The sequence below is a fragment of the Rousettus aegyptiacus genome, unplaced genomic scaffold (assembly GCF_014176215.1).
Source record: "Rousettus aegyptiacus isolate mRouAeg1 unplaced genomic scaffold, mRouAeg1.p scaffold_m13_p_1, whole genome shotgun sequence".
NCBI lineage: Eukaryota > Metazoa > Chordata > Mammalia > Chiroptera > Pteropodidae > Rousettus > Rousettus aegyptiacus.
Genome location: NW_023416284.1, coordinates 64,841,176 through 64,864,310, shown reverse-complemented (window position 1 = coordinate 64,864,310; position 23,135 = coordinate 64,841,176). Strand labels below are relative to the sequence as shown.

Below are 23,135 nucleotides of genomic sequence, written 5' to 3'. Positions count from 1 at the left end.
TGCTGCGGTCCATTTTGAGTTAAGAGGTAAGTCGTTTAAATGATATTAATCTTGGATTTCTTATCTCTAAAGTGAAAACATTGCTCGTCCTATAGAATTATGAACATTGAGTTAATATTAAGTGATGTGAAAAATCCTAAAAGAATGCTAAATTGTTGACTTAGCCTTGATATAAACAAGCTAACCCAACAATGATAAAAAATAACCGTAACAGTTTAGTTATCTGTATTGTGCCAATTTTTTTCTCTCTTTAAGAAAATCAAATGAAGTTAGTGTCTATTTGAAGGCATTTTTGGAAAGTAAGGTTTGTTACGTAATGAAGTCCTGACTAACCTTCTGGCATTTCCAGTTCTCAGGAATCAGTGTGAATCAAGGAGTCTTAAAACTAGAGGTCATAGTGGTAGGAGTGGGAATGTTTTGTGGCTCCTAATTCTTCATTTCTCAGATGCTCCTCAATTGACTATAATCTGATTTCTGCTTTTTTTCATTTTTTTTTCATGGACTCCCTGAGGTCATTAGTAACCACATCCATTGCCAGCTTTTGGTCTTGCTTGCTCTTGATAGTCATTAAGAGGAAAGAATCTCAAATCAGACTCTATGTTTGGCTCTTACCAGTGTTCTGACCTTCTGGTTTTTTCTTTTCTTTCTTTCTTTTTTTTTTTTTTGCCCCCTCCCCCCCGTGTCATTATTTCTTCATTTTTGAAGTGGGGAAAACAGTGACACATACTTTAGAGTGTTTTGGATTTTGGATCGAAACTGGACTTTTTAAAAGTAATCCTTTTTGGGAGTTAGAGCATCTTTATAAATTCAAATAAAATATAAAGTAATAAAGGAATCTTGATTATTTCTCATGGGAAATCCTCTTCAAATGTATTAATGTCCAAGGCTTTTACTAAACTTTATATTTATTATTTCCTTAAGGTTTTACTTTTTTTAGAGCAGTTTTATGTTCACAACAAAATTGAGTGGAAAGTACAGAGATTTCTCATATACTCCCTACCCCTACACATGCATACACTTCTCCATTATCAACATTCTCTACCAGTGTGGCACATGTGTTAATAATTAATAAACCTACATCGACGCATCATAATCACCCCAGATCCATAGTTTACATTACTTTTCACTTCTTGATGTTATACATTCTGTGTGTTTGTAGAAGTGTATAATGACACTTATTTATCATTATGGTATCATACAGAGTATTTTCACTGCCCTAAAAAATCCATCCTCTGTGTTCTACCTGTTCATTCCTCTCTTCTCTCCAACCCCTGGCAACCATCGATCTTTTTACTGCCTCTTTAGCTTTGCCTTTTTCCGAATGTCGTATAGTTGGAATCATATATTATGTAGCTTTTTCCGATAGACTAAGCCCTTTTAAAATTGAGAAATAATTCATGTACCATAAAATTCGGTCCTTTAAAGTGTACAGTTCAGTGGCATTTTTTATATTCACAAGGTTGTGTAATTATCACTATAGTCCAATTCCAGAAGATTTTCATCACTCCAAAAGGAAACTTGTACCTGTTTTTTGTCATTCCTCAATCCTCCCTCCCCCAGCCCCTTGAAGCCACTAATGTTTTTCTGTTTCTGGATTTGCCTGTTCTGGAAATTTTATAGAAATGGAATTATATAATATGTGGCTTTTTGTGTCTGATCACTAAGCCTTTTAAAGATTTTTTTAAGCTTTTCATATTATGTTCACGATTAAAAATAAATGTATAGCACTTCTATGAGGTAGATAGGAACTTTGTGTGACGTAATTGCATTGTCAGATTTATTATGTGTTCATGACCTCAGTTTACCATAGGATGAGGGAAAGAGGTTTAGAGGCGACCAAGTGGAGATTTGGAGAAGTAGATTAAGAAGAAAAATAGGACATAATGATATATGAAAAATAATTCAGCCCTTTAGGATTTCTAGAAGCGTGAATATTAAACATTATTGAAGCACAACTGTAATCAAATACTCTGGTTATACTTAAGAATATAAAATTTGAAGATGGGTTGTTGAATCTTTGATAGTTATAGACTAAATCTCATTTCAGCAAGGTTGAAAGGATGTCAGGATTGTACTCTTGGTTATTCTAACTCTTTAAATGGAAGCCTGTTGCTACAGTGTACAGAAAGGGTATGATAAATTTATTTGTTTTATACACTTGAAATTTATTTGATTTTATTAATCAGTGTCACCCCAATAATTTTTAATAAATTCTTATTTGTTTTAATTAAAGCAATTTATAGGTGTCTTTTGTCTTTGCTGCAATTAACTTGAGCAGAGGTCTTTTACATAATGGAAATTTAAAGCATTAATTCTTGAAAGTTGTAAGTATATTTGAAATTATTGGTATTAGTAAAGGGTAACATTTTTCTATAAATTTTATATATTAGGTTTTCTGTTTTAAAATATAGTGTGCTTTTGAGATGCAAATTAGCATCATGTTCACAGTCGAATTTGTAGTTGTAACTATGTAGAGAGGATCAATAGGATAATAAATCACAGGCTATCTTTTGTCTCCCACAGCTCCTAGCATTTCCTTGCATAAAGAAAGTTTGGCTAAATTATTCCTTGTTCCCTATCTGGCTGGCCTTTTGCTCTGATGAACTGATGTGCTGCTTGCTAGTCTATACATTGGCGAAGACGTCTTTTTACCTGCAAGCCTAAATAATCTACCTTACTCTTCTTTTCCTTGGGTCCTATACTTCATTCTTCTTATCTTTCTTGGGGGCTCTTCCCTCACAGTGAGAGCCCACGATCCTTTCTATAATACCATTCCCAAGGGAAGTAAGTTCTAAAAGGGGAAAGTTATTGAAAAGTAAAAGAAAATAAGAAGTATCCTTGGGTTAATAAAACTCTTGTTCCTTTTCAGCACTTATAATCAAATCTTTGTCTTAGAAGTTATAGCCTCAATGTCGGGTGGCTTAACCATGACCTTAGAATCCCTTTTCCATGTTATCCTTCCCCTGCATTCACTTTTCCTGCTGTGTTAGGTGGCAGAAGGGAGGAGGCAGAGGGATAGAGTCATGTGTTTTGAGGTGAGGAGGAAAGCCTTGGATAACTCACGAGGAAAATAGGATCTGCTAAGATAGTCTGGATGGGATTTTTATTTGTGTGCATATGTTGGGGTTTTAATTTGTGAGTATGAATTGCTTTATGTAACCAAACTTGGCTGAGAATATGCTGATTCAGAAAATAATTTATAGTGATTTAGCTATTTACCTATTGCATAAAATTTAAGACATTCTCAAAGCACATAAAAACATTGGTAGTTTTCAGATTTTATGTGGTTAAGGACTTCACAATCAAGAAGCTCTTTTTATGATAGTTTTAAAAAACCTATAATACCTTTATTATCTGTTGAAAATCTATTATTGCTTAAAAATCTATTTTATCTATTAACTCATTAGGAATGTTTAGTTTTATAAAGATATTCATATATGGTTATTGTTCATGTTTTTTGTTTCCAAAGTAGTAATACCTCATTTGAGTATTATTTGTGTATATTATATTTTTCAGCTGAATTTGTTGTGTACATATCTGCTTAGGAGGTTGGTATGTCCAATTACACATATATGGACATGTGTATAAATCATTGAATCTTAGAGATGGGAATGGTCTTAAATGCTTTTCTAGTCCATTCTGTTTCTGAATAGTTCTATTTGAAAGTTGGACCTTGAATCTGTCTCATTGCGTTAACTCTCCTGTTTATCATGATTTTATTCTCTAGAACTAGACTGTCTTCTATAATAAAAATGCTCTTCAGTTGTTTGAAGACAGATATCACGGGTCTCATTACATCTTTATGTCAAGCAAACCCAGTTTTTGTTGAATTGTTAGGCATGTTACAGGATTTTCCTATCCTCATTACCTAATGAACATGTTTGAATTCTTTGGCTTTCAAATGTTTTTGACTACAACCCCAATAAAGATTACCTTTTATATCTCTTCTTAATGCACCCATGCATGTATATATGTGTGAGTACATAATTTTAATACATGTTACTGAAACAAAAATTTTGTAAGATGATAGATATATCTTTACACTGACATTTCCTACTTTTTCGTTATTAAAAATGCTAGTGTTACTTATTAAATTGATTTTTATCACTACCTAATGGATTTCAACCTGTAGTTTGGAAAACACTGTTCTAGCTTGTTCATGCTGTAGAACTGAAACAGTTTCCACAAGCTGGATGTTAAGGTAATGATTGTTAAAACAGGTTTTACCTTTATCACCTTAAAGAGAACATTTTGATGGTGGTTATTAAGTAAAACTTAACAGAATTAGCAAGTTCTTGGTAATAAATACCATAAAACTAAAATACATGCAACTTTTATTATTTTTATCCTTAGGTGGCGACAGACAAGGTTGCAGAAAAGCTGAGTTCTACTCTCTCATGGGTGAAGAACACAGTATCACACACAGTCAGTCAGATGGCCAGTCAGGTGGCAAGTCCATCTGCTTCATTACACACTACATCCTCATCTACCACACTATCAACGCCAGCCCTTTCACCATCTTCGCCATCACAGTTGAGTCCAGACGACTTAGAACTCCTGGCTAAACTGGAGGAACAAAATAGGTGAGTGACATTGCTTGGCTTTTCTCTCTCCAGTTATACAAACTCAACCACTCATATAGATATATATCCCATTAACAAAATTTTAAATATTTACTCATATTAAGAATGTTTATTTTCGAGTTTTGGCTCCTTGATTATCAGAATTACTTAACAAAAGTATTCAAGTCTTTTTTTGGAGGAGTTGATCTTAAAGCTAACGTTGGACTAAAATGTTCTTCTGGCTCAGATGGCTTTAGATATTTATTTTCTTAATATAGAATATTCTTTAAATTACTCCTGAATTAAAAAAAAAAAGCAAGTAAAACTACCATTTTTGTTTTTAAACTCTAAATAGTTCCCTTTGGTTAATGTTGTAAAATAATTTAGGATGGATATCTGATTTATGGTTTAGAGTGGGAAATCTCTTCATATGTTTATTCGTGGAAGGCAAAGTATCCTTTCAGGGGTATGAAATACAATAATTGTTTACTCTGCTAGTAATGTGTACTCTGGACTCTGTACGCCCCTTCACTATATTATTATCAGAAGTTCTTTAGGGGTATTGCTACAAAAGAATTATTAAGGAGCATCTTTTTGTGTTCAGTCAAGATATATACCACCACTGGCTTTAAGGTTAGTAACAGAGGTGATTTCTAATGGTTTTTTTGATATATAATTAATGTAATAAAAAAGTACACATACTTAAGCTGTGCAGCTTGATAAGTTTGACATATGTATCTACCCATGAAATTATCACCAGAATCAAGAAAATGAACATATCCATATCCCCCTTCTTATCCCAGGCAGCCATTGATTTGCTTTCAATCACTGTAGTTTAGTTTGCATTTCCTAGAATTTTATAGAAATGGAATCATATAATATATACTCTTTTTAATGGGTTATTTTATTTAGCATAATTATTTTGAGATTAATCCATGTTGTAGCACATATGAAAGTTCATCCCTTTTATTGTTTAGTAGTATTCCATTTAATGGGTATATCACAGTTTACCTACTGACCTGTTGTTATGAAAGTCTATAAACATCTATGTATAAACTTTTTTATTGACGTACGCTTTCATTTCTCCTGGGCAAATACCTAGGGATGGAATGGCTGGTTTATTTGGAAGGTATATATTTAAGTGTGAAACTGTTTTCCAAAGGGCCTGTACTTTTTTGCATTCCGACCATCAGTGTACAGACATTTCCTCTACATCCTTGCTAACACTTGGTACGGTCAGTCTTTTTAATTGTAGGTATTCTAATAGGTATTGGTATCTTGTGGGTTTTTAAAAAATTTTTTCAATTACAGTTGACATACAATATTATGTTAGTTTCAGGTGTACAACCTAGTGATTAATGTACCTCACGAAGTGATTACCCCAGTGAGTCTAATACCCACCCGATAACATATATAATTATTACAGTATTATTATTATTTTTTATTAGTTTCAAGTATACAGTACATTGGTTAGACACCTATATAGTTCATAAAATGATCCCTTGCCCTCTACCTAGCCAATGTATTAATGCCAGCTGCATTTCTTATGCCGTACTCCCCATCCCCATGACCATCTATTGACTACTTATAGATTCGTCATTAACCCCTCACCCCAAACCTCTTCCTCTTCCCCTCTGTCCACCACCAAATTGTCTTCTATATTTGTATGTCTGTTTTTGGTTAGTTTGTTCTTTTTGTTCCTTAGATTCCGCATATAAGTGAAATCATATAGTATTTTTCTTTCTCTGACTTATTTCACTCAGTGTTATAACCTCTAGGTCCCTCCATGTTGTTGCAAATGGTAGGATTTCATTTTTTTTAATGACTGAGTAATATTCCATTGTATGTATGAACCATGACTTCTTTATCCAGTCATCTATTGATGGGCATTTAGGCTGCATTCATATCTTGACTGTTGTAAATTGTGCTGCCATGAATATTGGGGTGCATAGATCTTTACAAATTATCGTTTTGGTTTTCCTTGGATAAATACCCAGAAGTGCAATTAATTGCTGGGTCAAAGGTATATCCATTTTTAATTTTTTGAGAAACCTCCATACTGTTTTCCATAGTGGCTATACCAATTTGTAATTCTACCAACAATGTATGAGGGTTCCCTTTTCTCCTCATCATTGCCAGCACTTGTTGTCGTTTGATTTATTGATGATAGCCATTCTGACAGGTGTCAGATGATAGCACATTGTGGTTTTAATTTGCATTTATCTGATGATTAGTGACCCTGAACATCTTTTCATATGTCTATAAGCCATCTGTATTTTCTCTTTGGAAAAATATTATTACAATATTATTGACTATATTCCCTATACCATTCTTTATCATCCTCATGGCTGTTTTTTTAACTGGCAATTTGCACTTAATCCTTTTCACATTTTCACTCATCTGCCCAATCCCACTCCCATCTGGAGATTATCAATTTGTACTCTGTATCTATGTGTTTGTTTCTATTATGTATGTTTATTTGTGTTTTAGATTCCATATGTAAGTGAAATCATTTGGTATTTGTCTTTAACTTATTTTTTAGCATAATACCCTTTAGGTCCATCCATTGTTGTCACAGATAGTAAGATTTCTTTTTTTTTTTTTTTTATGACTGAATAACATTCCATTATATATATATGTACCACTTCTCCTTTATCCATTTGTGTATCTATGGACACTTAGGTTGCTTTCATATCTTGGCTGTTGTAAATAATACTGCAGTGAACATAGCATAGGAGTGCATATGTCTTTTCAAATTAGTGTTTTGGATTTTTTCAGATAAATACCCCAAAATGGGATTGCGGGATCATATGGTAGTTTTGTTTTTAATTTTTTGAGGAACCTCCATACTGTTTTCCAGAGTGGCTGCACCAGTTTGCAATTCCAAACTGGTTCCCTTTTCTCCACATTCTTGCCAACACTTGTTTTTTGTCGAGTTTTTGATGATAGCCATTCTGACAGATATGAGGCAATATCTCATTGTGGTTTTAATTTATATTTCCCTGATGATTACTGACACTGAGCATATTTTCATATCTGTTGGTCATCTGTGTGTCCTCTTTGGAGAAGTGTCTATCAGATCTTCTGTCCATTTTTTAATTGGATTGTTTGGGATTTTTTTTGTGTGTTCACTTGTATGAGTTCCTTATTTGTTTTGGATATTAACCTCTTATTGGATGTATCATTTGCAAATATTTTCTCTCAGTAGGTTGTCTTTCTGTTTTATTGATGGTTTCCTTTACTACGCAAAAACTTTTTAGTTTGATGTAGTCCCATTTGGTTATTTTTTCTTTTGTTTTCCTTGTCTAGAGAGAGATATCTAAAAAATATTGCTAAGAGTGATGTCAGAGAGTTTACTGCCTATGTTTTCTTCTAGGAATTTTGTGGTTTCAGGTCTTACATTTTAAGTCTTTAATGCATTTTGAGTTTATTTTGTATGTGGTGTAAGAAAGTAGTCCAATTTCATTTTTTGGCATGTATCTGTTCAGTTTTCCCAGCACCGTTTATTGAAGAGACTGTCTTTACTCAATTGTATATTCTTGCCTCCTTTTGTTATAGGTTAATTGACTATATAAGCTGTGGTGGTACCTTGTGGCTTTAATTTGCATTCCGCTAATGGTATTGAGCATCTTTTAATGTGCTTATTTGCCATTCTTTCGTAAAATGTCTGTTTATAATTTTTGCCCCTTTAAAGTAATTAGGTTGTTTGCTTTCATATTATTGTGTTCCAGGAGTTCTTTATAGAGAAGCAAAGGGCCTGTCATCCAGGAAGATTCAGTGCTGAAGCCCTTTACTGTAAATGGCCAAGCTCCAATGTCCTCCCATTGAAACTTGCCCTGCCAGCGTTTCCACATACCTATTTGCCTTGACCCCTTAAAAACCTGCACTGGAGCCTACATCAGGGAGTTTGGGCTTTTGGGCCATAGCTTTCTCTTTCTCTTTGCCTTGTGCTTAGCAAAGAAAGTGACCCTAATTTCTCTACTGCAATTCCTGGTGTTTAGTGTTTGGCTCTGCTAGTGCTGGTTGGACAAACTCTTTTTGTTTCATAATAAAAATGATGACTTAGATGGGACTTAGCTCTGAGTGGGCTTTCTGTCTGTGCTTCAGCAACCCCTGGTTGGGGCAATCTCTCCAGGTTCCATCCAAGCAGATTCCTGGATAGATTGTTCCTGGAGGATGTGAGGGAAGGTGGCAGACTAGGTAAAAGCAGGGTTCATCTCCTCCCAGGATCGCATTGAAATTACAACCTAGATTGATTGTTCCAGAAACAGACCTGCAGTGCTGCTGACTGGGCATGGCTGACCTGTGGCACTTTCATTTTCCAGTGAGAGAAATTGGGTTCTTGGCTTGTAAGATCCGTACTGAACATAATTAGAAATTGGTTTATTACTAAAGCTTTTTGATTGGATTGTCATTTTGAGAGAGATGCATAGACTTGGATTTGACCAGAAATTTTTAAAAAATTAAGATTGACTTTGGAAGCAAATAAATCCCCCTTGGGAGCAAGCAGTCTGGTACCTTGCTTACATGATTTATAGCAGTCTTTTCCAGGGTACAAGTATCATCACCTGCTGCTACCTCTACTGTTGCTATGGTCTCTGCTTGTAAATTAAACACTCAGAATGCCCCCTCTAAGGCTTAGGGACCATTATGGAAGAGACAAGTGTGTGAGATTATAAGAGCCGCCGGATAAGAGGGGCACAATGGGCAAACAAATCTGACTCCTTCTTGAAGCTAATCCTCTATCTTAATTGAACCCGAACCTGGTTGCCCTATTTCCCTCAAGACTGAAGAATGAACAACAAAAGGGAGATTTGTAACCACAGAACCAACTCAAAATGATCTTATCTTGTTTTGAAAGGTACTGAATTGCTTTTCAGAAACAACAGACCAAAATTGCAAGTCATGAGGCTGAAGCATGTGCATAGGAGAGATATTTGACCTCTAGCTGTACCCAGAACCAAAGTCTTCTCTCTCCTTCCATGGAACCAAATGTCTAGGACATTACCAGAACCTGAACACTGGAACCCTTTCAGAGGCAAAGGGTTCGTTGTTCGGGAAGATTGGTGCTGAAGCCCTTTACCATAAATGACTGAGTTCCAAAGTCTTCCAATTACAAATTGCTCCACCCATGCTTCCACATAACCTATTTTCCCTAACCTCTTAAAAACATGCCCCAAACCCTGGATTGGGGATTTTGAGCCTTTGAGGCATAGTTTTTCCCTTCTCCTTGCTAATGCTCAGAAAATAAAGTAACCCCAATTTTTCCACTGCAATTATCAGTATTTAGTGTTTGGCTCTGCTAGTGGCAGCTGGATGAACTCTGGTAACAATTGCAGAATTATTTACAATAGCTGAGATATTTAAACAACTTAAGTGTTTGTCCAAGGGTATATGGATAAAGAAAACACACAATGGAATATTATTCAGGTGTAAGAAGGAAATCCTACTGTTTGTGACAACATTAATTGTCCTTGAGGGCATGCATTATGCTAGGTGATATGTCAGATTAAAATGCTTTTTGATAATATGGAATCTAAAAAAGCCAAACTCATTTAAACAGAGTGGAATGATATTTTCCAGGAGTTGCAGGTGAGGGAAATGAAGAGATTTCCATCAAAGGGTATAAATTTCCAGTTAGAATATGAGTAAGTTCTAGGGACTTAATATATAGCATGGTGATTTTTGTTAATAATACTGTATTATACACTTGAAAGTGTATCGTACACTTGCTAAGAGGGTAGATCTTAAATGTTCACACTGCAAAAAAGAAGTGGTAATTATATGACTTGATGGAAGTGTTAGCTAACGTTGGTGGTGATCATGTTCCAGTACACAGGTATATCAAGTCATCACATTATAATCTTTAACTTACCTGGTTATCAATTATATCTCAATAAAAATTTAAACAAAAAAAGAGTTCTTTATATATTTTGGGTACAAGTCCTTTATTATGTATGCTTCTCAAATATTTTTTTCCTATTCTATGACTTATCATTCTCTTAACAGCATCTTTTGAAGAGCAAAAGTTTTGAATTTGATAAAGTCTAATTTGAAATTGTTCTTTTATGTATTGTGCTTTTGATGACTCAAGGTTACACGGATTGACTTCTATTTTATATTTAGAAGTTTTATAGTTTTAAGTTTTACATTTAGTTCTATGATAGATTTTTAAAATTAGTTTTAAGTATATAGTATATTGGTTAGACATTTATATACTTTATGAAATGATCCCCCTTATTACTCTGCCTTCCTTCGAGCTCTATATCTAGCCATTACCTTACTGCTGATTGCATTCCTTATGCCATGCTCCCCATCCCCATGACCCTCTGTCAACTACTAATTTGTACTTCTTTAACCCTTCACTCCTTTCTCTCAGTCCTCCCACTCTCTCCCCTCTGGCTGCCACCCAGTTGTCCTCTATATTTGTGAGTCTGTTTTTGATTGGTTTGTTCTTTTTGTTCCTTAGTTCCTCATATCAGTGAAATAATATGGTATTTATGTTTTCTGTCTGACTTATTTCACTCAGCATAATAACCTCTAGGTCCATCCATGTTGTGCAAATGATAGGATTTCTTTTCTTTTTTTTATGGCTGAGTATATATGAACCATAACTTCTTTATCCAATCATCTGTTGATGGGCATTTAGGTTGCTTCCATATCTTGGCTATTGTAAATAGTGCTCTAATGAACTTAGGGATGCATAGATCTTCACGAATTATTGTTTTGGTTTTCTTTGGGTAAATACTCAGAAATGCGATTGCTGGGTTACAAGGTAGATCCATTTTTAATTTTTCGAAGAACTGTTTTTCATCGTGGCTGTACCAATTTGCAGTCCCACCAACAGTGTGTGAGGGTTTCCTTTTCTTCACATCCTCACCAACACTTGTTTTCTGATTTATTAATGACTGGCATTCTGACAGGTATGAGGTGATAATCTCATTGTGGTTTTAATTTGATTTCTTCGATGATTAATAAACTGAGCATCTTTTCATATGTCTGTTGGTCATCTGTATTTCCTCTTTGGAGAAATCTCTAATAAGCTGTTCTGCCCATTTTTTAATTGGGTTGTTTGTTTTTGTTGTTGTTGAGTTATATGAGTTCTTTATATATTTTGGATATTAACCCCTTATCCAGTGTATCATAAGCAAATACCTTCTCCCATTCAGTAGGTCGTCATTTTGTTTTGTTGATGGTTTCCTTTGCTGTGTAAAAATTTTCTAGCATCATATAGTTCCATTTGTTTAATTTTTCTTTTGTTTCCGTTACCCGAGGAGATATATCCAGAAAGAAATTACTAGTAGCAATATTAGAGAGATTACTGCCTATGTTTTCTTCTAGAAGTTTTATGGTTTTGAGTCTTACATTTAAGTCTTATCCATTTTGAGTTTGTTTTTGTATACAGTGTAAGAAGGTGGACCAGTTTCTTTCTTTGTTCGGGAGGGGGAGGGAGGGATGTAGGGCGGTCGGGGAGTGAGGAGGTTGAGGAGGCGGCGTTCTTGTGGAGGGAGGGCTAGGCGATATCTATCTCGATGCTAGCTAGATCTATCTCTATGCTTCTCGAGCTCTTTCTGCTCTCGTCTCTCTCTCTCTCTCTCTCTCTCTCTCTCTCTCTCTCTCTTTCTTTCTTTTTTGGCATATATCTGTCCGATTTTCCAACACCATTTATTGAAGAGACTGACTTTACTCTTTGTATATTCTTGCCTCCTTTGTCATATATTATATGAGTATATAGAGGTGGATTTATTTTTGAACTCTTTATTCTGTTCCATTGATCAGTATATTTGTTTTTTATGCCAGTACCATGCTGTTTTGATTCCTGTAGTATATTTTGATATCAGATAGTGTGATCTCCAACTTTGTTCATTCTTGAGATTTCCATGGCTATTCGGGGTCTTTTATGGTTTCATATAAATTTTAGGATTATTTGTTCTAGCTCTCTGAAAAATGTCATTGGCATTTTGATAGGGAGCGCATTGAATCTATAGATTACTTTGAGTAGTCTGGCCATTTTAATGATGTTGATTCTTCCTATCCGTGAGCATGATATGTACTTCCATTTATTTGTATCTTCTTCAGTTTCTTTTTTCAATGACATAATTTTCTGAGAACAGGTCTTTTACCTCCTTGGTTAATTTGATTCCCAGGTATTTTATAGTTTTTGATGCAATTGTAAATGGATTGTTTTCTTAATTTCTCTTTCCAAAAGTTCATCATTGGTGTATAAGAATGCAATTGACTTAGGAATACTAATTTTGCATCCTGCTACTTTACTGAATTGATTTATCAGTTCTAACATTTTTTTTCGTGGAATCTCTAGGGTTATATATAATATATCATCTGCAAATAATAAGAGTTTTACTTCTTCCTTTCCACTATAATAGAATGTGAGTTAATTTTGTATATTGACCAAAGTATAGATCAAAGTTCATTTTTTAAATATGCATATTTAATTGTTTCTGTACCATTTGTTGAAAAGGCTTTTTTTTTCTTCACTTATTACTTTTGCACTTTTGTCAAAAATCAGTATGTGGGTCTGTTTCTGGACTTTTCTGTTCCATCGATCTGTCTTTTGTTTTAGATATATAATTTATCATGTAAGAAATTTTTATCTAAAATATGCCTTAATATCTTTTTAAAATTAGAATTCATTTAATAAATGAACTGAACCAATATAACTCACTGCTCTGGCTTCATCCTCAACTCTTTTTTTCCAGTTTAATAATATGTCATATGTATATTGCATTGTGTATTCACCACCTAAAGTTAAATATCCTTCTGTTGCCTTATATTTGGCCTCCTTTACCCTTGTCTACCTCTCCTCTTCCCCCATTCCCTCTTGTAACTACTAAATTATTGTCCATGTCTGTGAGTCTCTGTCTTGTTCGTTTGTTGCCTTTAATTTCATATCCCACATATAAATGAAATCATACAGTTCTCAACTTTTTGCCTGACTTATTTCACTAGGCATGGTAATCTCAAGATCCATCCATGTTGTTGCAAATGGCAGTATATCATCTTTTCTTATGGCTAAGTAATATTTCATTGTGTATATATTTATACCACATCTTTATCTATTTATACCACCTATCAGAGGGCATTTTATTTTTTTCCAGATTTCAAGCTCATGAATAATGCTGCAGTGAATATCAGGGTACATATATCTTTACAGATAAATGTTTTTGAATTTTTTGCACTTGTTTATCTATCTTAATAACAGTATAATACTGTCTTTATTATAGCTTTATAGTAAGTCTTGAAATCATATAGTATTAATCCTTTATTTTTGTTCTTTTGTTTTGACTGTTTTTGATTACTAGCATCCCCATATGAATTTTACATAAAGTTGTTAATTTCTACAAAAAACACTTACTGAGATTTTGATTGGAATTGCATTGAATCCTTAACAATATTGCCTTACATCCATGAATACAATATATTATTCATTTACTTATTACTTGTGCATGGTATTGTTTTTGTAAATTTAATTTTTGTTTGTTCATTGCTGGCATATAGGAGCATAGTTATTTTTCTTTTATTGATCACGTATCCTGCGACTTTGCTAAACTCACTTGTTCTGGTAGGTGGGTTTTTTTTCTCCATTTTATTAGATTTTCAGCATTGATGCACACGTTGTCTGTGAGTAAAAGCACTTTTACTTTTTTCTTTCTGATCTGGATGCCGTTTATCTTTTCTTCTTGCCGTATTGCAACTGGCTAGTACCTCCAGTATGAATTTGAATATAAGCGGTGGACAGACATCCTTGTTGTTAGAGAAGAGGTTTAATGTGTGTGTAGGTATTGGTTTTAACTTATTGCTCCTTACTTAGTATATTTGAAAGATTTTGAGCAAGATTTTTTGGCTAAGATTTTGGGAGTCTCCCAACATAATATGTAGATTGGCAAAGTTTCTTGGATAAGATGTATTTATTTGGAAGAGGGTTGTGAAAGAGCAAAGTGAAATGTTAGGTTGTTTAAAGGCCGAGATGAACAAATAGATCCTCAGATAAAAGAAAATAACAGGGACCATTAAGTAGAAAAGGAAGTATTACGTGGAAAACTATGTGGGATATGAAGCTATGGTAGGACTGACTGGCAAAAGAGTATAAAAGATGAGTAAGTTTGAATTGTTTCTTACATGGAAATTTTTATTTTGCATGAAAGAAATTTTTGGTGCCGAGTTTGTAAGTGACCAACACTGAACTTATTTTTATGATTGTGATTAACAATTACTGTACAACTAAAATATAAAAAGCACTGTATTAAAATTGTTAGGAGTGAGGTATAGTATAGAAGAACTTTTTTCTCAAATAATTCACAATTTACTCCAGAATACCAGATGTGTTTGGCATATATGTTAACAATTAAAGAATAATTACTAGAGTTATTTAAAGATGTTCAGGAAAGATTTGTGACAAGACTTTGAAGAAATAAAAGGAACAGAGAATTCTCACCCTTTGTTCTTATGTGGAATCACTCAAAATTTGTACTCTTTGGAGTTCTCGTTCCTTCCTTTCCTCCCTCTTTCTCATCCAGCATCCATGGGACAGACTTTTGTGTAGATAATGGGTGACTGTAGCGACATCTTGTTTTGCCTTAGAAAAACAGTCTTGGAAAAACACAGCTTTCTGACACTGGTAAACAATAAAATGACAAATACTAAGATCTAGCTCTCTTCCTTCTGTTCTGTCCTACTATCCCACCACTATAGTATTAAGTCCAAGAGAAAAAATGTGAAATTAATGTAAAATGATATTTTGACTATATTTGATAAAATTATTAAAATTAATTGCACCTGTTTCTTTTTACTTTAAATGTGGCTGCTAGAACATTTTAAATTATATAAGGGTTCACATTATATTTCCGTTGGACAATGCTGATCTAGATGATTTTTCATCTTATGTTTATAATTTTACCACCACAGCATTACCTCACTTTTCCTTAGGATACACTCTGTGACACAGCCATGAACATTAAGGAAGTAAGAAACAGATATTTTCAAGTCTCTATGTTTAAAAAGTGATATATTTTTAATTGTAGGAGAGACCTTTAGATCTTCACTTGAACTCTTTTTTTCTTTTTTCATTGAGGATTGCTTTAAAATTTTGGTCAATGGTCTGATTTCCTGAGGATTTTGATGGTATAATTAATTAAAATAATTGATCGTACTATTTTTGTTGCAACTAACTTAGCTTTAGGTCATCTCTTTAAATTAAGAAGTCCAAGAAGTTAAGTTGGCTATACTCGTTGGTCTGGAATGTCTGTATAAAGTAATCTTTAAACCATCAGTTTGTGATCAGAATATTTGGGAGGAGGCTGTAAGACTCATGTATTCACCTTCTCTGATATCTCATCATAAATAAAAGCAAAAGAAAACCCTGGTGCTTTCAGGAATGGTGAGACCCCTGTCTGTTCACGCACCTCTCTTCTGAGTTATCTCTAAATTGTTTCCAGTGCTAATTCCGTGTGCTTTCTGTTAATTCTCCTTTCCTTGCTTCTGTTGCTCTGAGACAGGGATATTTGCTTGATGACGTTGATGTGAAAGGGTGTGACTCTTCTCTGAGTCAGACATGTGTTTTGTTGCTACTGATTTGCCTTTCTTTTAACTAGCAAGTTGCAGTCTTTCTCCTAGCACATTCGTATTCCTTTCTTCGGTATGACATTACAAAAGATGTTTGAACCCCATGTTTGAAAAATTGCTTTCTCTGCAATAAATGCAAGTGTATTTAGCTTTCCAAGTGTTTTCTTCATGTAGCAATTTTCTTCTTCATCTTTCTTAGATCCTTCCTTAGCTTTTTATAAATTATCTTAGCAATTTACACATTACCAGATAGCGTGTTTATTGTTTATCCTGCTCTCTTAGTTCTGGTATCCATAGGAAAGCATTATACTGAGTGCAATAGGATATTCAAAAAATTTACTATCAACTGTTTGCAGCTAATTGCCAAATTTTTGTTTGTAGATCACCTTTTTTCTGAGCTTCAGACTTGGCTTTTCAGCTGCCGTGCTGCTTATCTAATGGATGATCCCCCAAACACTTCAAACTCCCAGGAGAGAACTCATTCTTTTTTTCTCTTCTCCTTTGTATTTTTCAATCATAAAATTGTTGAAAGAGAGGCTTTTCTAAAAAAATTTTTATCAAATATGTGTCGCCACAGCTATTCTTTTTTCCTCACATGCCCTTCATGAAATGCACGCTCTGCCGTTTTCCTTGGATAGGCATCCCCTTGGTGAGGAGAAGGTTTAGTTCTCAGTAGTAAAGGTATGGTGAAAGTAACCCAAACTACTGTCCATGTTGACATACTCCCTTGTTATCAGTTGAATCCCTAGTTCTATCTATTAGGAAACTGGAAATGCTTTCTCTTTGCCAGGTCTTCTAGGCTTCTGGAAGCAACCAATCCTAGACTTTCTCCAGAAGTCCAACTGATACTTGGCTTAAGCTCTCCTGCCTCAGGTAATGTGGAGCTGTAGCCATTTCGAATGCTCCCTGTAGAGCTCTAACAGAAAGTTAAAGTTGCTTAGTTAGGAGACTGAGGATTATGTATCCCCAGTTAATAGAGATCCAACCTCTGATGTCTTAGTCTGGCACTATTCTGAGAGTCCGAATAGATTTGGATTTATGAATTATCTTATAGTAGTGGCAGATAAGAAATGGCCAAGAGGCCACAGAAACCTATAGAGTAATGCCTTTGATTATAGCATACAGTATTCCTGCTGGGCCATTATTTTTTCCTTTAATCTGATAAGTCACTTCTTATATTAGTCATAAGGAAACTATGTTAGGGCAGGAATGTATTTTTTGCAATAATTTTATGCAAATTGGTGACCCACGTGCTCTGGGAAGAAGAAAATAGTAAGTCTTGAATAGACTTCTCAATAGCCTGCGGGCCTCTGAGTAATGCTTTATTACTATTTTCCCAGTTGCTAGGCTCAAGTCTTTGGAAATTGTTGATATTTTCAGGCAGTGTGCACCCTCTACTACCATGTCAGAATGTTTTTATTATATCAAAACTAGGTGGCAATCTGTTTAGGGGTCTTCCTGAGTTGTTTAATCACAGCTTTTAGCAATAAAGAATCAAAATATGTGGTGCTAACTACACGTTCTATAAACTCTACATATTTTTAATGAATATGTCAATTCTTTTCCTGCGTATTATGACTAAATAGCTCAGTGGGAGAGATTTGTTATACCAGTTCAAGTATTACATCTTCTGGAAAATGTTTTAACTTGTTCAGACAGACTTTATTATGCCTATAGCAATGGAAAACATTCCACAGTTTTTATTTTATTTTTAAAAATTTATTTATTTTTTTATAGTGACATTGGTTAACGAAATGCACTGTTTCAGCTGTACACCCCAACAGAAAGGCATATATGTGTTTACACTGTGTATTTACCTCTCATAGTTAGATTTCTTTCTTTCACCACATATTTGACCCCCTTCTCCCCATCTCCCCAAAGTTTTTCTTTAGAAAACTCTAAAATTTGCTAGAATGACCAACAGATTTGAAAAGGACAGAAAGAAGTAATGTTCATACCTTCCTTTCTTTACATCATAGATACTCTTAATATATAAAAAACAGTTCTTTACAAAGTAATATTCACGGTTTTAAAAAAAGTTCTGAAGGACTTCTAGTAATAAAAAGCAGTAGTTTCTTACCTAATTCTCACTGCCCCAAATGTTATTAGTCAGAAACAGTATTCATTATAAATTTTTTAATGTCGATGTATAATTATTAATCAGAGAAATGCACAGTTCTTAAGTGTACAGTTGTAGTTTTAACAAATATATACACTGCGTAGAACCCATATGCCCTTTAACATGCAGATGATTTGTCTTTTCTTTAATTGTTAAGAATTTATATTCATTGAGAATTTATTTTAATTTATCCTATTCTGTTTTCAGAGTATTTTTTTAAATTAAAAATTATTGGGGTGACATTGATCAACAAAATCCAATAAGTTTCATGTGTACAGTTCAACAGTATGTCGTATATATACTGCACTGTGTTCACCATCCAGAGTTAGATTTCTTCTATCACCAAATATTTGACCCCTTTTATTCCTTTCTACCTTCTCCCTCTCCCCTTCCCTCTGGTAACCATGAATCCACTGTCCATGGCCATGAGTCTCTTTGTTTGTCATATTTGTTTGTTGCTTTTAGATTTATATCCCGCATATGAGTGATATGTGGTTTTCACTTTTTCTGTCTGACTTATTTTGCTTAACATGATTATCTCAAGATTCACCCATGTTATTGCAAATGGCAATATTTCATCTTATAGCTCAGTAGTTTTCCATTTTATATATGTACCACATCTTTGTCCAATCATCTATCACAGGACACTTCAGTTGCTTCCATGGCCTGGCCACTGTGAATAATGCTGCTATGAATATCAGTGTGCATATTATTTTGTAGATAATGTTTTCAAATCTTTGTGGTAAATACCAAGTAGAGAGATTGCTGGATCATATGGTAGATCAATTCTTAGGTTTTTGAGAAACCTCCGTACAGTTTTCCATAAAGGTTATACCAATTTTTAGTCCCGTCAGTAGTTCATGAGGGTTCCTTTTTTTCCACATCCTCTCCAACATTTGTTATTACTTGTTCTGTTGATGATAGCCATTCTAACAGGTGCGTATTTCATTGTGGTTTTGATTTGCATTTCCCTAATAGATGTGAAGTAGACATTCTTTTCATATGTCTTCTTGGGAGAAATGTCTGTTCAGGTCCTCTGCCCATTTTTTAATTGGATTGTTTGTTTTTTTGTTGTTTTTGAGTTGTTTGAGTTCTTTGTATATTTTGGAGATTAGGCCCTTATCAGAGGTGTTGTTTGCAAATATATTCTCCCATTTGAATGGATGCCTCTTTCCTTGTTGATGGTTTCTTTTGCCGTGCAGACGCTTTTTAGTTTGATATAGTCTCTTTCATTTATTATTGCTTTTACGTCCCTTGCCTTTGAAGTCAAATTCATAAAACTCTAAGTCGAAGGTCCATGAGTTTAGCTCCAGTATTTTCTTTATGCAGTTTATTATTTCAGGTCTTTCATTCAGGTCCTTGATTCATTTTGAGTTAATTTTGGTGTATAATGATAGACAACGGTCTAATTTCATTCTTTTGCATGTAGCTTTCCAGTTTTCCCAGCACTGTTATTAAAGAGGCTTTCTCCATTTATGATTTTGGCTCCTTTGTCAAAAAATTATTTGCCCGTATAAACAAGAGTTTACTTCTGGACTCTCAGTTCTGTTCCACTGGTCTGTGTGTCTGGTTTTCTGCCAGTACCATACCATTTTGATTATTGTTGCTTTGTAGTATAGTTTGAAGTTGGGCTGAGTGATAACTCCAGCCTCATTCTTTATTCTCAAGACAGCTTTGGCTATTCAGGGTCCTTTGTGCTTCCATACAAATCTGATGTATTTTTTTTTATTTCTTCAAAAAATGCTGATGGGATTTTGATGGGGTTTGCATTAAATCTGTATAATGCTTTAGATAATAAAGTCATTTTATCTGTGTTTATTCTTAAAATCCACATGGATTATCTTTCCATTTCTTTGTTTCTTCTTCACTTTCTTTTAATAATGTCTTATAGTTTTCCTTGTTTAGGTCCTTCACATGTTTTGTTAGGTTTATTCCTAGGTATTTTTTATCCTTTTTGTTGCAAAAGGGATTTATTTGTTCTTTTTCTGAAAATTTATTAGAGTATAGGAACACTATGAATTTTTGAATATGATTTTGTATCCTGAAACTTTACTGCATTTGTTTATTATTTTTAGTAGTTTTTAGTGGAGTTATTAGGATTTTCTATATAGAGAATCATGTCTTCTGCAAATAGTGACAATTTGACTTCTTCCTTTCCTATTTGGATGCCTTTTATATCTTTCTCTTGCCTGATTGCATGTGCTAAGGCCTTCAATGTTATAATAAATAACAATGGCAATAGTGGACAGCCTTGCCTTGTTCCTGATCTTAGAGGGAAAGTTTTTAGTTTTTCACCATTAAGTATAATGTTGACTGAGGGTTTGTCATATATGGCCTTATTATGTTAAGATACTTTACTTCTATACCTATTTTATTAAATGTTTTAATCATAAGTGGATGCTCTGTCTTGTCCATCAGTATCCCTCTTTACCTTTTTTATCTTGAAGTCTATTTTGTCAGATATAAGTACAGTTACACTCTCCCCACCCCCGGATGCCATTGTTTGGAGTATCATTTTCCACCCTTGCACTTTGAGTGTCTGTTTGTCTTTGGAGCTGAGATGTGTCTCTTGAAGGCAGCATATGGTTGGGTTTTGTTTCTTAATTCAGTCTGCAACTCTGACTTTTTATTGATGAGTTCAGTCCATTTACTAAATTTAGTGAAATATGAGGTTTTTCTCATATTTTATCTTTTGTTTTCTGATAGCTCAGTGTTTCCATTGTTTCTTTGTCCTTTGTTTCTGTCAGTTATTTCAATTTTGTGGGGTTTTGTGAATTTTCCCTCTGGTCCGTCATGTTTTATGATATGTATCTCAGTTTTGGATTTTTGGTGTGTGGTTACCATTAAGATTATGTAAGGGATAGTACGTGTGTGTGTGTGTGTGTGTGTGTGTGTGTATTTTATACATATATATATATTTATACACACACACACACATATACAGTAGTCCATTTTCTTCTGTGTGTGCCTTATCTCTATTCCCCCTTTGGATCTTTACTACCTCCCCTTTTCTGTTTTTCTTGTCTCAGTTTGACCCTATGTGTGCTGAATGTTCATTTCTAACTTGCAGTAGAAATTATCTTCATAATGTTTAAGCTTATAATACTCTGTTCTTAATAAAGGTTGTACTGTCCTGCTTCTCTCTGCCTGTTCGTTGTCTTACTTGTAGTTATATATTTTTTTGTCCTTTTGTTTCAAGTGGAATGACACCCTTCAGTATTTCCTGTAATGCAGGCCTTGTAGCGGAGAATTCCCTCAACTTTTGTACATTTGTTAAGGACTTTATTTCTCCTTCATATCTAAATGAGAGCTTTGTTCGATATATAATTCTTGGCTGGTAATTCCTTTCACTTACCTGTTTGAATATTTGGTTCAACTCCTTTCTTGCTTGTAAGATATGTACTGAGAGGTCCAAAGATAGTCTAATGGGTTTTCCTTTATGGGCTATTTTCATCTTTTCCCTGGATGTCTTGAGAATTCTTTCTTTGTCATTAATTTTTGACAATTTTTATAAAATGTGTCTTGGAGAAGGCCTTTTTGGGTTGAGATAATTGGGTGTCGTCTTTACTTCTTGGATTCAAAGCTCCATTCCTTAGATTTGAGAAATTTTCATCAACTATTTGGTTGAATATGTTCTCTGTTCATTTCTCCTTCTCTTCTCCCTCTGGTATACCCATTATTAGTATGTTGCTTTTCCTTATAGTGTCAGTTAGTTCTTGTATATTTCTTTTATTTTTCATTCTGAGGTTTCTCTCTTCTTCCTTCTGAGTCATTTCTAGAATTCCATCTTCACTATCACTGAGTCTTTCTTCCATATGGTCAGCTCTATTTCCTAAGCTTGCTATTTCATTACCCCCACCCCCTTGTTTAATTCCTCCCTCTCCGCTTCCATCCCTGACCTATGGATGTTGCCAACTCCCTTTTTTAAGAACTGAATCTCTGAAGGCAGGGTGTTTCCCACCACATGCTCACAGCACGCCCCCGGGGCCTGGCACCCCCTGGCACACTCGGGGGTCCTGCGCACCTGAGGCTGGGTACACCCAGGGCTCCACCTGGGATGCGAACCCAGGACCTTCTGTGTATAAAGCAGATGTGCTAACCATTACACTATGGAGCCACTCTGGTATTTCATTCTTCATCTCTTTCATTGTGTTCTTCATCTTCAGAAGTTTTATTCAGTTCTTCTTTAGTGTTTTAATCCCCTAAAAAACATATTTTGTTGGTCTATTTTGATTCTTCATTCTTGGAATTGTTGATCAGTTTTTTCTTGCATCTTACTGAGTTTTTTCCAGAAGTGCAATCCCGAATTCTGTCACTTAAATCGCATGTTTCTGTGTTTTTAAGCTTATTTTCTGGAGATTTTTCTCCTTTCTGAGCTGCCTTGTCACCTTGTTCATGGTATTTGATGAACTATTTCTCTACCTGGGCATTAATAGAAGTCTGCTCTCCTTTTTTCAAAAAGAAAATTAATTGTAAAGAATCTCTGTTTAGCTGTTAATAAGAGGAGTTTTTCTGTTGATCTCCAGTAGGTGGCTTCCAAACTTCTTGTATCTCTGCTTTGAGGCTAAAAATGCTTTTTTTTTCTTTGATATACTGTGTATTCGATCTGTGATCAGGTTCTCTTAGTCCAAGCACCTGTCTGTGGTATACTGACTGTGGTTTCAGTACTGGTTGCTCAAATTCCTGTGGTGCTCCATGGTGCTAGGTCTGGGATGATACGGGGTAGGGGAGGGCACGCTCTGGATTGGTGGCAGGGGTTGCTGCCAAGCTCTGTGTCTCAGCCTCCCACTTGGCAACAGTGGCTGCTAAGACACAGCTGTTGCTCCTCTGCCCTTAGTTCCTCCGCTGCATTATGCCCTGGGCTCCACTGCATG

At 34.7% G+C, this 23,135-nt stretch overlaps 1 protein-coding gene across 6 annotated transcripts in view; it reads left to right on the top strand.

The window, feature by feature from the left end:
- The window catches only part of EVI5 (ecotropic viral integration site 5), a 197,672-nt gene that overhangs the window by 50,645 nt on the left and 123,892 nt on the right, over window positions 1-23,135 (top strand). For all 6 annotated transcript variants that reach the window (XM_036236430.1, XM_036236426.1, XM_036236431.1 and 3 more), the window contains one exon: window positions 4,354-4,583. In XM_036236430.1, coding sequence (XP_036092323.1) covers window positions 4,435-4,583 — 149 coding nt within the window. In that variant the 5' untranslated portion in view covers window positions 4,354-4,434. The remainder of the gene's footprint in view (window positions 1-4,353; window positions 4,584-23,135) is intronic.